This window comes from Lycium ferocissimum, unplaced genomic scaffold (genome assembly GCF_029784015.1).
Source record: "Lycium ferocissimum isolate CSIRO_LF1 unplaced genomic scaffold, AGI_CSIRO_Lferr_CH_V1 ctg5998, whole genome shotgun sequence".
In the NCBI taxonomy this organism is placed as follows: domain Eukaryota; kingdom Viridiplantae; phylum Streptophyta; class Magnoliopsida; order Solanales; family Solanaceae; genus Lycium; species Lycium ferocissimum.
The window spans coordinates 1-14,772 of record NW_026726188.1 but is presented as its reverse complement, the minus strand read 5'-3'; the positions used below and the strand labels follow the sequence as shown (position 1 = coordinate 14,772).

Sequence of the window (14,772 nt, the reverse complement as noted above, 5' to 3'; positions counted from 1 at the left end):
TATATATAACTAACGAATGTAATTATTTTTGACAGTTTGACCAAATGTGTAACTTTACCAAAACAAATCTTTACTATTGAAAGTGAGTGCGGGCTGTGTTTTAGAGCCCGTTTGGATTGGCTTATATGTTATAAGTAAAAAATTTTTTTTGAGTGTTTATTTACTACTTTTAAAAATTTTGTGTCTTAAAATAAATAAAATAATAATTAATTTCGTTTGACTTAGCTTTATCTAAAAAATTATGTTTATAAAAAATTTACATTTTAAGTCAAAAAAATAAATTAAAGTTATTTAATTTTTTTTTTTAGGCATAATTTATTTTTTCAAGATATGTTCTTTTTTTTAAGCGTCACCCAAACAGGCTCTTAGTCTGAGGTTGAAGATATATGATGGGCTTTGCAGCCCCGTTTCAATTGTGAACCTTTTGGGCTTTGTGAAAAGACAGAAGCAGAGGATAAGAGCACGCAGCTCTGTCTGTCGCTCTCTTCTTCTTCTTCTTAGCCAGAAAGAAGCTCTCAGAGTAAACTTCCTATTTCTTCTCCTTAATCCCTTCTTGCTAAGTAGACAAACGCAACAAGTATTTTACTCTTTGAACAACCAAACTTTAACGCAATAGAACAAAAGAAAACCCTTGCACCTTCGGCCTTTTTGTTGTCCTAAACATTCTGATGGAATTAATAGTGCCAACGAAGCAAACCCATGAAGGGATTTGCTCATTTCACTCCAAGCGGTTCTCAGGTTGTTGTAATAATAGGGGGAGGTCCAAGACCACTTCAGTAAAGCTACTTGTGAGACAAAATAAGGTTTTTGCTATTTCAACAACTGAAACGAATGGTAGGTTATCAAGGCCACATGTTGTTATATCTGAAAATAATTTTGAAGAATTTGAGAGTAATAATTATCTTCGTCGGTTGGTTAGAGATGGGGAATTAGAAGAAAGTTTCAAGCACCTTGAGAGTATGGTGTATCGTGGGGATATTCCTGATATTATTCCATGTACAAGTTTGATTCGTGGGTTTTGTAGAATTGGGAAAACTAAGAAGGCTACAAGAGTTTTGGAGATCCTTGAGGATTCCGGAGCTGTTCCTGATGTTATTACTTACAATGTCTTGATTAGTGGTCATTGTAAATCTGGAGAAATTGATAATGCATTGAAGGTCTTGGACCGAATGAGTGTTGCACCTGATGTAGTCACATACAATACTATTTTGCGCACCTTATGTGATTGTGGCAAATTGAAACAAGCTATGCATGTTCTTGACCGTATGTTGCAGAGAGAATGTTACCCTGATGTCATTACCTACACCATTTTGATCGAAGCTACGTGTAAGGAAAGTGGCGTGGGGCAGGCAATGAAGCTGTTGGATGAAATGAGGAGTAAAGGATGTGTACCTGATGTCGTCACTTATAATGTTCTAATAAATGGGATTTGTAAGGAAGGCAGATTGAATGAAGCAATCAAGTTCCTGAATAATATGCCATCTTATGGCTGCCAACCTAATGTGATTACACACAATATAATTTTGCGTAGTATGTGTAGTACGGGTAGGTGGATGGATGCCGAGAAACTGTTGGCCGATATGGTTAGAAAAGGCTGTTCTCCTAGTGTTGTCACATTTAATATCTTGATCAATTTTTTATGTCGGAAAGGACTGTTGGGACGGGCTATTGATTTATTGGACAAGATGCCCAAGTATGGGTGTACTCCAAACTCCTTGAGTTATAATCCATTGCTTCATGCATTCTGCAAAGAGAAGAAAATGGATCGAGCGATTGAGTATTTGGAAGTTATGGTGAGTAGGGGTTGTTACCCTGATATTGTGACTTATAATACATTGCTCACAGCTTTGTGCAAAGATGGTAAGGTTGATGTTGCAGTTGAAATCCTCAACCAACTTAGCAAAAAAGGTTGTTCTCCAGTCCTAATCACTTACAATACAGTGATTGATGGACTATCCAAAGTGGGGAAAACTGAACTTGCCATTGAACTGCTTAATGAAATGCGAGAGAAAGGTCTGCAACCTGATATAATTACGTATTCCTCGCTTGTGGCAGGTCTTAGTAGGGAAGGAAAAGTTGATGAAGCCATTAAGTTCTTTCATGACTTAGAAGGATTGGATGTCAGGCCCAATGCTATAACCTACAATGCCATTATGTTGGGCCTGTGTAAAGCTCGCCAAACAGATCGTGCAATCGACTTCTTGGCTTATATGATTTCAAAGGGTTGTAAACCTACTGAATCTACATACACTATTCTAATTGAAGGTATTGCTTATGAAGGCTTAGCAGAGGAGGCTTTAGAGTTATTGAATGAGTTGTGCTCTAGAGGAGTTGTCAAGAAGAGTTCTGCTGAACAGGTTGTGGTTAAGATGTAGACTTCCACCGCCGAGATCAACCTCTCAAGTGTCAGTTTTTTGGATGTTTACTGTTAATTGCTCGCATCAATATGTAACCATCTTTTTCTCTGTTAGCTAGAAATATGAACTGAAAATCAATTTTGTTTGATAATGATCATAATCCTTTTTCCCTGATTGTTTTCAGCTAGTGCACTTCTAGCCCATGACTGTGCATGCATACATATTTTATTCCTATGTTAGCAAATGTTTGTAGCGCGCAGCCTTACATGTGATACAGCATTCGTGTGGACTGATTTTATCCAAGATGAACAAAGTACAGTAAGTTGCCCACCTGAATTTGCAAAATCGGCCTTTTGTTTGTTGTTTGTGGACTTTGTAGTTATGTATTTGAGTGCAATGGTGGGAGGTCCTTGTGGTAGTGGGAGGAGAAAGAGAAGATGGCCTATAGTTGAGCTGTCTTGAGCATATTCTGTGAGTTTATTGTCAGAGGGGGTAGCATTTTGTGATTCCTATCTCTTTATGTGTGCCTAGTGTCCTTAATATAGCTGAGGTTTTCAGTAAAGCTTATCATAATTCTATTTGTGGAGTGAGATTCCACTCTCATGTTTGGTTTCATTTCATAGCCTAACCTGGAATTCTTATGGGCATATGATTGCCCTACGACCTGCTGTAGCACATAATTGCATTTCATCTGATGTATGTAACTATACATTTGGGATTACTCTTCACATATCCAGGTTAGTGTCAGTACTTGAAGTTTGAATTAGTTGCAGTTATGTTGCTCAATCGTCGATATGATGTTAAGATTTTAGTTATGATCATGTTGACTTAACATTTACATTCATTAAACATGATTTTTGATTGAAGACAAAAGCCTTCATTCTTAATTTTTTTGGCTGGGAGTTAATAACTCTCCTTCTTTAGTATGTTCCTTCTTTTTTGTTTTTGATAAGTAGACAATAGTATGTACATTCTTCAAAGCCAAACATTTACTCTGATGATCCACTCAATCATTTCACAAAGAACCTGGCTCCATGCACAGGTAATGTGGTACCCCATAGAATGGGGAACCATTTGCTCCATCATTGGTGGAGGTGATTATACTTGTGGGCTGTAGCAAGTTGCTCGAAGTGGAAGTATCCAGAAGCTCGTTCAGACACTATCATCATTATTTAAGACAATGAACAGTGGACTATGGTTCTCTGTTGCAGATGTTCATTTATCAGTTCCTTTTTCCCAGATTGAAAGTCCATTCTTGGAAGGTTTTATATGTTTATTCACCTACTACAGGGTGGTTATTCTAATCTTCTTCAACATTGAGGGGTTACTATGTTTAAAAGAAAATCGTACTTCTTAAACACACACTTGTGAAGGAGACTCCCAGCTTCCATCAACGGCGGCTTCATCATCTCTCCCTACAACCCTGCATTTCCTCTTTCTTCCCTCTCTCCTCCCTCAACCTACATTCAAATTACCCATTCAAATCCTTAAAAATTACCTATCCCCATAACCACCAGGTCCAACCTTCAACACTCCGCCGCCCCTTCCATTTGGGTACTGTGTTTGTAGATATCAGTGATCCGGTAACGATCTATGTAATGTGAAGCAAGCTTGACAATCATGTTACTGGTGCGGTCAAATTTGTATTGCACCCATATATATCGTTGGATATTGCAAATGCATATATTACCCAATATCCAACACATATATTACCCACTGTATTGCACCCATATAGCATTGGATATTGCAAAGACATATTACCCCCTAAACCTGTCTGAAAAATCTCAGTTGCAGACTTAACTTTACGAGTGTTTATTTACCTCCTTATTAATCTTTGAGATATATTTATTTACCCCCTAAAAGGTGATGTGGCAGAATAAATACTTCTGAAAAGGGCCAAATATACCCCTTGGTATACTTTGAATCCAAATATATCTCTACCGTTATACTATAGGTTCAAATGTACCCCTCCTCTGTTAAAGTTGTACAAGGTGTACCTCAAATCCTACGTGGCACTGACATTTGATGAGGTGGATGCCACGTGGTATGCCACCTCAACAATCCTAGCCAATTTTACCCCTTCCTCTATTTGTTATTTCACCGCTAAAATTGCCTTCGTCTCCACCATCATTGCCACCATTACCGCCGGACTGCAGTTAAACGGCAAATCGAAGTTCTATCAACAGTTTTGAAGCTCTTTTGGGTTATCCACGGCACATTAATTTTTTCACATCAGCTCCTTCATAAGTTTTTCCAGGTCAGCCTAATTTCTCTCTTTCTTAATTCGTTTTCCCCCTTTCTCTATTTCCTGGGATTTATTATTTGTGCATATGGTTCTGTTACACCTTTTAGCTCAAAATCTGGTTCTTCTTCTTAATTTTACTCATTCATGCTATCCTGATTACAGTACTGCTTTTATAATCTCTATTGCAATTTGTCTTCGAATTTTCTATGTATGGAATTTTCATATGATTGATATTTTTTCTTCAAATTTCTAAGCTATTGTTTTTCTAAGTTATTAGAGAATTTTACAAGTTTTAAATTGAAACGAAAGGTCAGTTTAGCCTATTTTTAGTTGTTCTGTTCATTTGCGTATTTATGAAGTGCTTGAAGATTTAGTAATGTGAAATCCTTGATAAATGATAAATTGCAGAAGACATTTGAGAATAGAATATAGAGAAGGAGGCTCATGAAATAATATTGTAGATGTTGGTTCATTCCTACCTCCATCTCCAGTTTTAGTGGCGATAATGGTGGCAATGAAGGTGGAGGAGGACATTTTAATGATGGAAGAACAAATAGAGTGGAGGGATAAAATGGGTTAGAGGTGCTGAGGTGGCATGCCATGCGGTATTCACCTCATCAAATGTCAGTGCCATGTAAGATTGAATGTCCACCTTGAAAAACTTTAACGGAGGAGGGGTATATTTGAACCTATAGTATAACAACAAGGGTATATTTGGACCAAAGCATGACGAGTGTTATATTTGGCCCTTTTTCGTAAATGCTTTCACCCTCCTAAAAGCGCGTGAAAGGTTAAAAAATATATTAAAACTGATTACGATTATACACATGTCAATTTCTAATTGGATGCTATGCTACTAATTACGATTAGTTCTTTGTGGGCCTCTCTTCTTTTATTTATTTTTATTCTTATTTGTTTCTCTTATCTTTTTTGTCCATAATTTTTTCAAACACATCAGAATGTCCACTGTTGGCTACTCTTCCACCATATCCAACTTGATATGACCCTACTGGGCACATTTCACTTGAAGGCTTACATTGAAGACCAAGGCATGAGACTCCAACCCATTCAAGCTAGGAGGATGGCCAAAGGAGCATTGGAGGCCCATGGAGAGGCATACAAGCCCCATAAGAAGGCCTATGAAGTATGGAAAGTAGCTTGGAGAGGAATGGAAGAAGAAGCTACAAGAAAGAAGGCCAACACTCAAAGTGGCTAGAGTCGCAAAAGGGACAGAAATGCAAATGTGGCTAGACGTGCAAAAGAAGGGCCATAGATGCAAATGGTCACAATTGCAAGTTTGAGAATTAGATGATGGTTATATGTGCAAGAGGAGCCTTTTCGGATTTCAAGCCAACATCCAACTAGCCAAACAAGGCTCTTGCCTCATTAATGGCATTCTTGTAATAACTAGCCTAGCTCTTAAGTGTCTTAATATAAATACTAGACTTAGTTATTTTCATCCTTAGATTATGTTGAATGAAGAAACTCTTATGAGAGATTGTAGTTGATAGCTTTAGATTAATCTAGATTGTTTGGTTGGTTAACCAAGTGTTACTTCCTAGTTGTGAAGTAAATTGCTTATTTCCATCGAATTCAATATTGCTCATTTGTGGATTCATTTGAGTCGTTCTTGATTCGAATTGCTTAGGTTCTAGGGTTTGTAAATCAGATTAGAAGGGTTAGGGTTTGATATACCCTTTTTTGTCCATAGATTTCTTGCTCTTGGGTTAAGTATCTATCCATCTACCCTCTTCCATTTCTATTCTTCATCTACCCTTTATTTTGATTTTCTTGTTCTTTGTTTTTCTAGAGTTTCCTTAGGTTGAATCTTATCATTTGGTATCAGAGCGAGTTTAGAAGAGTGTTCTTACACTCTCAATCCATGGTTCAAAGAAAATTAAAAAAAAAAAAATATATATATATATATATATATATATAGAAAATCCCAAAAAAAAAAAAAAAAAAAATCCAGATTCTAAAAACCCCAAATTTTTTTGTTCTTGTTTCTCGAATTTGAAGTTATATTTGAGTTTGTTGATATCCAAAACCCCTAAATCCAAGAGTTGAGTTCATCTGGTTAAGTTTGGAGTGAATCACCATTGTTGAGCTTTGAAGCTTTGAAGAACTTAAAAGTGGGTTTGGTGATTGAGTTGGAATTGAAGCAAATTGGATATTGAGCTTTGTTCTCCAAGTGAAAAGGAGCTTAGATCTGAAAATTGGAGCAAAAACGAGTTGATTTGGTCCTAGATTGCATTTGGGTGTTCTTGGTGTTCTTAAGAACATTCATATCTTCATATTGGAGAAGAAGACTAAAGAAGAGGTTTTGATCCAAAGGTTTTCCCAAGGACAAGTGGAAAGTTGTTTGTTGGGCCAAAAAGGGCAAGTCCTAGGCTGTGTGGGGCCCAAGACGTCATCAGATCCAAGAAAATTCGGCCCAAATTTTGAGGAGAACGAGTTCAATAGGAAATCGCTGAAGCCACTATACAGTCCCACATACGGACCGTATAAATTTTCCGTATAATTGGTCTGTAAAATTAGAGGCCACAAAAGTTACATTCTGTCAGTGATTTACGGTGGGAAAAATACGGACCGTAAAATTTTTACGGCCCGTAGATTTTGGTCCGTAAATTTGGTACCAAATTTTTGAGTTTCTGTCCCTGTTCTACGGTCACCTTTTACGGTCCGTCAATTATATACGGACCGTATAATCCCACAACCCAATCCGTAAATTTGAGGTACATTTTCAATTCCAAATTTTCATTTCATCTCAATTTATTTCTCAAAATTTCTTGAGCCTTGATTGTAAGTGATTGTTTCCCTATTGCTTAGGTAGGAGCATAAAATTTTAAAAAAATTCGTTATTTCAAATTGATACATTGGATCAATTGAGGCTTCAAGACCCCATTTTCAAATTATCACCTACCCGGGCCCGAAATTTTATTTATTTTCCCGATTTTCGCATTCCATTTTCTTGTGTCTCTTAACTAGTAGTCATTTAGTAGTTGTTCCTACTTGTGTTTACTAGTTCTTGTGTCCGCATTTCTTTCGTGCCAATTTCTTTCAAGCTTTTCTTCGTTTATTTCATTGAAACTTTATTGGCTCTCGTCCGTTTGCTTTTGTGTCGTCCTTCTTTCATCTAAACAAGAATCCATTCGACCACAAAGGATAAGCAACGTCTGAATTTGATTGGACAAGTGATTCATCAACTCCGAAAGAGCACGGCGTGTGGTAAGGTTGAGAGTTCAATACGAGTGACGTGAGGATTTTATTACTAATCTTGTTTGCTAGTTTTGCAGGTCATCATGTCTCACCAAGGCGATAGGACGCAAGAGGTAGTAGATGTGTCATCCATAGCAAGTTCATTGGCTATGATCATGAATCAACTATCGGGCGTGACATCGAGGTTGGATGGCATGGAAGGAGATATGCGTGGCGTGGTTGGGAGGTTAAGTAGTATGGATGAGCGGATGGTGAGTATTGAGAAAGTACAAGCGGATGGTTCGAGTAGAATGGGCACTCCCCGTTCTAGGAATAAAGGTGATGGGAATAGAACACAAGATACCACACCGACCATTACCCCGGGACAAGCACATGCCTTGTGCAATCCCAACACCACAACCACCTCCACCCAAAGAGCTCCACCACACCAAACAACTAACCTTTCACCCCAAAACTCCACATTCCAAAACACCAATTGACAAACCTATCCCCAAGTTTACCAAAACAACCCGAATGAGGCAATCCCTCAAGTAATCTTACAACAAACACCCCAAGCTCCACCCCAAGTCCAAACAGAAGATCCCTTTCCTAACCAAAACCAATACCAACGGCACTACCAATACCCTATGAGTGAAGAAGAGTATGATGACTATCCACAAGGTAGGTGGTGGGATGATAACCGACAAGGAGGGGGGCGTGGAGGAATGAATAACCGGGGGAGGGGAAGAAGAGGAGGCTTTGAGAGATTTTCGGGCCATGACCCTAGATTCCAAGGTCATGTAGACTTAGGGAGGGCCCAAGGTTATGAAGATCGGGGAAGATGGCAAGATAATGAGCGGAATTTGAACACCATCAAGGTGAACCTTCCTACATTCCAAGGAGGTAGAAATTCGGAAGAGTTCCTTGAATGGAAATTGCAAAGTGAGCGCATCTTTCTCACGAACAATGTGTCCGAGGCCTTGAAGGCAAAGTATGCCCTCACTCAATTTGAGGGATACACTTCTACTTGGTGGGAATCAAAGACGTTACAAAGAGCTCAACAACATATCTATGACCTCCCAACTTGGAACGACTTGATTGAGCTCATGGAGACAAGGTGGCTTCCACCCACATACCACCAAGATGCACTCAAAAGGTTGTACATGTTAAAGCAAGGGTTGAAAAGTGTGGAAGCGTATTTTGATGAGTTTGAGGATTTGCGGATGAAGTCCAAGATAAAAGAGCATGAGGAGTACACTATTATAAGGTTTGTAGCCAACTTGAATCGGGACATCTCTAAACCGATGAGGCTCAAAACTTATAATAGTCTTGAAGAGGCATTCCATGACGCATCCAAGGTTAAGGCGGATCTAAAAGAAGAGAGGTCCTACAAAGAAAAAAGCAAATCATCTCAACTTGGAACCAAGGGAAAGAGAAGTGGAAGCCGTCCACTTGGGAGAAACCCAAGATCACTACTCCCACTCCTCAAGCTAAGTTCGATTACAAGGCTAGAGTAGACGACCAAGCCAAATGAGGTAACAACGCTAAACTTAACTTCCCTCATCCATCTACCATCCAATGTTTCAAATGCCAAGATAGAGGACATATTGCAAGTGAGTGTCCCAACCAGAGGACTATCACTATAGTGAGGGATGGGTATCGAACCAATGATGAAAATGAGGGCGGGTTTGGTCATGATAAGGAAGGAGAAAGTAGTGAGTGTGAGGGTGATTCCGAGGATGAAGTTAAATTGAGATATGAGGAGGCTTTGAATCATGCTATTGTTGCTAGAAGGGCCATGGGAGCTCTAGCTAGGGAAGAAAGTGACCAACGGGAGAACTTGTTTCATGCTAGGTGTAAGATTTTGGACAAGGTTTGTTCCTTGATCATTGATGGTGGGAGTTGCACTAATGCGGTTAGCCAATTCTTGGTTGAAAGTATGAAATTCCCCACAAGAAAACACCCTAGCCCCTACAAGCTTCAATGGTTCAATGAAAGTGGAGAAATGCGGGTGACCAAGCAAGCGATTATCCAATTGAGCATTGGAAGATATGAGGATGAAATCTTATGTGATGTGGTGCCAATGCAAGCGTGCCATATTTTGCTTGGAAGACCTTGGCAATTTGATGTGGATGCTCAACATAGTGGGCGGACCAACAAGTATTCTTTTGTGGTCAAAGGTAAAAAGTATGTCCTTGCTCCATTGACTCCCCATGAAATGCGTGAAGATTATAGAGACATGAAAGAGCTACGTGAAAAGATAAAAAGGGAGGAAATGGTTGTGAGTGAAAAGGAGGCCTTGGTTGCTCAAGGAGGACAAGGTTCGACCCAAGAGAAGAGTAAGAAGTGTATGGTCGCTAGAGGAATGTTAGGAGGAGAGGAAAGGTGTGGTGAAGAAAAGGACTTGGTGCCAAGTCAACCTAACCCCTCTAACCTTTCTATTTCTTCTAGTTGTCTTGTTCCTTTTGTAGGTACTTCTGTGGATGATCACCCTAAAGAGGACATGGACCCGAGTTTCCAAGTTCCTTTGGAAGGTGAAGTAGTGCTACCCTCTTCCAAAGAGGAAGGCCAATACAAGGAACTTGACCAAATTGACAAAGGTGATGTGCTTCCACAAAGAGGTAAGAAAGCTAACCCTTCTACTTTAGCAAATGTGAATCACTTTGTGCTTGATGAACAATTGAGTAGAGGTAAAGTTTTGCCTTTTGTGGGAATTAGAGACCCTTTGTTAATTGATGATGTCTTGGTGAAAAGTGCTTACACACTAGTTGATCCTTTTGATGACTATTTTGACTCTTCTTGCAAGAGTAAATTGTGTCCATCTAGTGGTAGCACTTGTGTTGATATTGATCCTATTGAGAGTGAACTTGCTTATTTTGAATGTGATCTTGTGATTGAACCTACTCTCTTCAAGGATGATAATTTGCTTGATAGTGACATAGTGGATGATTGTGAAATGCATGGCTTTGTGTTTGGTGATGTTGAAAATGAAGCCATTCTTGGGGATCACAAAGTCACTAAAGAACCACTATGGTATGATGATCCATTTCTTAGTGAGAAAAACCTCCTCTTGAGGGAATTTGACTTGATTGCTAAAATGGATTATCTTGAAAATGAGGGTAAAACTTGGCTACAAATTGCTAACAATATCTTGTGTGATACCTTTCCTTATGACCTCTTTGCTCATGAAACCTTTTGTATATTGTTGCTTAAGTTTATGATGGGTTTACAAGAGGGATGTATAGACCATGACTTGAGGAATATCTTTATTTATGATCTCGGTGTAGTGTCCTCTTGTTATGTCTTAGTAGTGAAGCCATTATTTGAGGAGACTAGTGTAGAGAGTTGGGCTCTAGGTTGGAATGACCTTACTTTACATCTTACACTTAGTCAAAATGAAGGTAGCACCTTCTCGGGAATTGAGGAATTAATGTGCTTTATATCTTTGGGGGCCAATGTGGCATCCTTTGTTTCCTATTCTAATAGCATTAGTTCCTTCATATTACCCTTATTTCTTGAATTTTGGGGAAATCACCTTGTTGAAACCCATGTATGCACTCTCTATACATGATTACTATTGATGTGTGGCTGTACCACAAATTTGTTCATCCTTGGCATGATTATGTGGTTATCATTGTGTGTGCTAACCCTCAATTCCTGAGGAGTATGTTGTCTTCCATCTTCCTTTAAGGTTCGAATTCGAGGACGAATCCTTCTCAAAAAGGGGAGGATGATATGACCCTACTAGGCACATTTCACTTGAAGGCTTACATTGAAGACCAAGGCATGGGACTCCAACCCATTCAAGCTAGGAGGATGGCCAAAGGAGCATTGGAGGCCCATGGAGAGGCATACAAGCCCCATAAGAAGGCCTATGAAGTATGGAATGTAGCTTGGAGAGGAATGGAAGAAGAAGCTACAAGAAAGAAGGCCAATACTCAAAGTGGCTAGAGTCGCAAAAGGGACAGAAATGCAAATGTGGCTAGACATGCAAAAGAAGGGCCATAGATGCTGGTCACAATTGCAAGTTTGAGAATTAGATGATGGCTATATGTGCAAGAGGAGCCTTTTCGGATTTCAAGCTAACATCCAACTAGCCAAACAAGGCCCTTGCCTCATTAATGACATTCTTATAATAACTAGCCTAGCTCTTAAGTGTCTTAGTATAAATACTAGACTTAGTAATTTTCATCATTAGATTATGTTGAATGAAGAAACTCTTATGAGAGATTGTAGTTGATAGCTTTAGACTAATATAGATTGTTTGGTTGGTTAACCAAGTGTTACTTCCTAGTTGTGAAGTGAATTGCTTATTTCCATCGAATTCAATGTTGCTCATTTGTGGATTCATTTGAGTCATTTGTTGATTCGAATTGCTTAGGTTCTAGGGTTTGTAAATCCGATTGGAAGGGTTAGGGTTTGATATACCCTTTTTTGTCTATAGATTTATTGCTCTTGGGTCAAGTATCTATCCATCTACCCTCTTCCATTTCTATTCTTCATCCACCTTTTATTTTGATTTTCTTGTTCTTTATTTTTCTAGAGTTTGCCTAGGTTGAATCTTATCAAAACCCAACACTCAACAAAAGTTTTATAATCTTTATGTGATTAAGACAAATTAGAAGAGAATTGAAGGGTGATATTCAAAAATTGAAAGCAAACTTGCAAATTGAAGAACGGATGTGTTTTTGTTGAATTTGGGATAAAAATTCTCAAAACTCTCTATCTCTCCTCTTGCCACGACTAAAGCCGCCTCCAAAAGCTTCTTTATTTTCATTTTCTTTCATTTGATGTTCATATGTATTATATTGATAAAAAGATACATTATTTTATGCATTTATAGATGCAAATTGCTCTTGTTTTTAATAGAAATGATGACTGAAAAAATGAGTAGTTGTTGTGACTGAGTAATGTAGTTATTGTTAAGGAGAAAGAAGAATAAGGGAGATGGAAAAGGATAACCCAAAGAAAGAATTGAATTTTTCGAAGTTCTAATTTTGGTTGAAGCTGTCGGTTGTAGGAGAGGGTGGGATTGGTGGGGTGGAGAGAGGAAGATTGAAGTGAGGAATTTTGTGACTAAAAATATCCGTTTAAAAGTCTTTCTTATGTGGAGGATGATGTGGGCGAGTGAACTTTACAGTCCAACTTGTGGCTGAGTTTGGTCTGACAGGGAGGCACTAATTCCACTACAAATAAGAACAAGAGGGTAAATAAATACCCATCAAGTTAAGGTGTTTAATCGGGTTTGCCAGACTAGTTTTTTTTTTTTTTTTGGGGGGGGGGGGTAATATATTTATATTTTCCCTTCATTTTATACGATATCATTCCTATGTGGAGAGTCAAATTAAAACCTACGACCCAACTCCGTAGGCCGTGACTAGTGCCCGAGCTGGGCACTCGTACGCATCCATCAACTATGATCATACCATAGCAAACATAATAAGAACTTAAACATACGGAAAGGCACGGCGTCGCATACATATATACAAATTGTACATAAGCCTGGGAACATTTAAAACACAAACACAACTGAACAGTGACTACCTACAACCCACACATATGTCTACAGACCTCTAAGAGTAATAACAGAATCATATGACGGGACAGGGCCCCGCCGTACCCCTGAATAGATATAAACATATATAACAGAAAAGTCTGTACCAAATATGGGCTCCTGAACAAGGGAGCACTCCAAGATATGGGCGGATGAGAATCCTAAGCCGGCGGATCACCAAAACGTGTATCTATACCGCGGCGATGAAACGCGACCCCGAATAGAGGAAATTCGACGAATATGTACCGAGCATGTTAAGATTACACAAGAACAGATCATAACCGAACTGGGCATTACATGAACAAGTATGATGACCAGAAAATCAAATGACTTGCCTTAGAGACATATATCATGCATGTCAATATCATATCATCATATATATATATACATACCGTACCCGGCCCTCTAGTGAGGGACTCGGTGAATAAGATCATCATATCATCATATCATCATATATATATATATATATATATATATATATACCGTACCCGGCCCTCTAGTGAGGGACTCGGTGAATGAGATCATCATATGCCATCCTGGCTGCCATCCCCATACCATCACATCATCATACATATATATACCGAACCCGGCCCTCTAGTGAGGGACTCGGTGAATAATGCAGTGAACTGTGCACGAATACATACCCGGCCCGGGACTCGATGAAAGACATATTGAGGCTTGCGCGAGCGAGTAGTGAAATGAGAAACCATACGCACATACATCATCATACGGACTCAATGGATAAGTAAGTAGTCGGCGCTCGAGAGTTAAAACGGAAATCATATTAAGTTCTTTCAAAAAAAAGTCGTTAGGACTATACAAAGGAAAATCTCGGGGCCCACGGATATGCATCAACCAATCCGGGCCCGCCCATGAAAGTTAAAGTCATAATACGTTATAGAATCGGTTACGAACATATCAAAGCAATCCGGTTTCGTCTAAGAAAGTTACGGCCATAATTCGTTAAGAAACCTTCTATGAACGTATCAAAGCGATCGAGCCCGTCTGTGAAAGTTACGGGCGTTCGTAGTTACGTTAACTTTTTTTTTAAAAATATAAAATTCTTTATGCAACATTTATTATCCAATCATACGAAAGACAAAAAAAAAAAGACCATAGTTCGACCGAATTAGAATAGTAACATCAAGAAGCAAAATGAGAATTGTAGACATGCCAAAAGAAAGAAAGAAAAGGTGAGCTTTACATACCTGTTCAACCTCCTATTAGCTACGAGTATTCGTCCGAACTCATAAATCTACATTTAATGGGATTCACGCTACGTTAGTCTCTTTATTTCACACTTGCTCCAAATTTTAAACCAAACCATTCTATATTCTCGTCGAATATCTAAAGATTCCCCTCCCTAAGTTTTATATGCCTAGCCCGAATTCTCAATTCAAAGAACTCAACAACATCAA

At 38.8% G+C, this 14,772-nt stretch overlaps 1 protein-coding gene across 1 annotated transcript; it reads left to right on the top strand.

The window, feature by feature from the left end:
* Positions 1-416: 416 nt before the first annotated feature.
* On the top strand, positions 417-2,528 carry LOC132045082 (pentatricopeptide repeat-containing protein At1g09900). The gene has a single exon (XM_059435604.1). The coding sequence runs from the start codon at positions 669-671 to the stop codon at positions 2,373-2,375; it is 1,707 nt and encodes a 568-aa protein (XP_059291587.1). The 5' UTR covers positions 417-668; the 3' UTR covers positions 2,376-2,528.
* Positions 2,529-14,772: the final 12,244 nt, after the last annotated feature.